The sequence below is a fragment of the Brassica oleracea genome, chromosome C4 (genome assembly GCF_000695525.1).
Source record: "Brassica oleracea var. oleracea cultivar TO1000 chromosome C4, BOL, whole genome shotgun sequence".
NCBI lineage: Eukaryota > Viridiplantae > Streptophyta > Magnoliopsida > Brassicales > Brassicaceae > Brassica > Brassica oleracea.
This window is the reverse complement of record NC_027751.1, coordinates 21,093,447-21,095,672: the sequence shown is the minus strand read 5'-3', so window position 1 is coordinate 21,095,672 and position 2,226 is coordinate 21,093,447. Positions and strand designations below refer to the sequence as shown.

General features: G+C 32.9%; 1 protein-coding gene across 1 annotated transcript in view; it reads right to left on the bottom strand.

Annotated features, from left to right (window-relative positions):
- Positions 1-419: 419 nt before the first annotated feature.
- Positions 420-2,226, bottom strand: part of LOC106338361 ((E,E)-geranyllinalool synthase-like) — a 57,195-nt gene continuing 55,388 nt past the window's right edge. The window contains exons 2-7 of the mRNA XM_013777358.1: positions 2,026-2,149; positions 1,644-1,756; positions 1,238-1,562; positions 1,053-1,142; positions 715-936; positions 420-571 (exon numbers count right to left, since the gene is read on the bottom strand). Coding sequence (XP_013632812.1) covers positions 427-571; positions 715-936; positions 1,053-1,142; positions 1,238-1,562; positions 1,644-1,756; positions 2,026-2,149 — 1,019 coding nt within the window. The 3' untranslated portion in view covers positions 420-426. The remainder of the gene's footprint in view (positions 572-714; positions 937-1,052; positions 1,143-1,237; positions 1,563-1,643; positions 1,757-2,025; positions 2,150-2,226) is intronic.

Here is a 2,226-nt window from a genome sequence, read left to right as displayed (position 1 = left end):
TAGGATAAATCTTAAACTCTAAATCAAAATCACTAAACACTAAAACACTCAAGGGCTTAGGGTTTAGGATTTAGGGTTTAGAGTTTTAGGGTTTAGTGTTTTTATTTAGAGTTTAGGATTTATCCAAGGGTTTAGGGTTTACCCAAGGGTTTAGGGTTTAGGATTTAGGGTTTAGGGATTAGGATTTAGGGTTTAGTGTTTTGTTGACGACGTTAAATTTTTTTTTTCTGTAAATGCTATTTTGTTTATTTTTTTATTTAAAAAGCATAATATAACTTGATAATATTTTGTTTTCTTTTTTAAAATATATCGAATTTGAAATAAAAAAATCCTATTGACTGGTTTAGTGGGTAAACCCAAGAATAACTCTTAACTTCAATTCTCACAAAGAAACCATATTGTCAAATAAAAGATTAATATCGTGATTTAATAAAGACGTACGATGTTGCGAAAATGGTTTGTTATGTCGGTCCCATGCTGCTTACGGTAAGTCTCAGCGGTCTCTTTTATATGATTATCAAGTGCTTTGAATATGATCTTGCCGTAACCTTTCAGTTGTTTTCCTTCCCATCTATCAGATACGCGTGAAATTCAATCAAAAATCAACATAATATTTAATTAGATACTAAAATGGTTTGCCAGATAAATTAGGTTATTAACTTATTATGATTGTTTCTGACGTGGTCTAATAATTTTTTCTTTTAACTAATGTACCTTATAACAGCTTCAGTAAGAGCTTCTAACTCATCAGAAGAACCTTCCTCATCGAAGAAATCATCAGCAACTGTGATAAGAATGCCACTTTTTGCCATAAGCTTACGAACATTAGCCGCAGATTCAAAGGGCAACGAGGTACTTGATGAAGCTGCAAAGTAACAATATGTTGTCTTCTCTCTTCCAAATCCGATATCGTAAAGTCCCCATTTCTTCACCCACCTGATTCAAATTACAAGATCGAATTTCAATTTGAAGATTTATTAGAAGTAAAACGAACGAAATGTCTATGACAAAAAATTATAGGATTTTATCTCAAAATATGTCTTAATACTCACTTTATCAAGTCCTCCATCTCACGTCTGTATACAGCTTGTCGAAGTTCAAAATTCTTCGAAGCAAGATGAGTAAGCTTGTCAGCATGTAAACTGTGCATTGGTTCCAATAATAAAAAAGTATATAGTCAGCTTTGCTATTGTAAACATATAGTTATGATATTCGATTACGAGTATGTAATTAATACCAAACCGAAGAGGCTTTTCCAGTTGAGATAACATTTTGGTCCCTGTCCTCAATCCACATCCTATGATCAAGATGCTTGAGTCTAGCCATCCATGGAGTACTCATTTCATGTTTAATGTGGGAACTCGAAACCATTATTTCATCAATAAATTCATTTTTCTCGAGTAATTTCCGCGAAAATTCTTTTGCTTTTTCGAGCTCAGACTCTCCTGGAAATATGAGATCAGTTGCTCTGTAAACACTAAGCATCACTAAGAATAAATGTTCAATGTTTGTCTTTAGATGATCTTGGATTTCTTCGTCATTCAAGAACCAGCAAAAGCTATCTGTATACAATTTGTATGAAAATTAAATATTGATTATATAATATTTGTGTGTATATATAGACTTCAGAATTAGTTGTTTACCAGGTGAAACATTGTACCCGTTCATCCTTAACAATCGAAATTCAAGGGAGTCTTTGTGCAACTGATCTACTTTTGACCATATCGGCATTCTCTCAACATCCTTGCTTTCATACCTAAGGCAAAAAGAGAGGAATTCAGAGGCGGACCAAAACCATTTTTTAGTATGGGGCACAAGGTTTAATTTGTATATAAATTAGGGATATATAAATAAATTTTGATTAATTACTAAAGAAAAATAAAAAAATCAGTATGGGGCCTGTGCCACACCTCCTTAGGTGGGACCGCCTCTGGAGAGGATAACACCAAAGTATATTGTGCAAATTCACATGTAGTTAATTTTAAAGAATGAAGGATCCTAATAGTGTTTTATACTTGTCCTCACTTGTGAATTTGAAGAAGAAAATGTTCAATCTCTTTACTGAAGTACTCTCCTAACCCGAAGTTGTCCATTATATTGACCAAAGAGAGCTTGATGAATTTGTCATTCAGGGGGTAAATTTGTGGCACTGTATTTTAACAAATAAGCATAAACAATACAAAAACAACAATATTTCTTCAAACTTTTAATACTGTCCTCTGGATT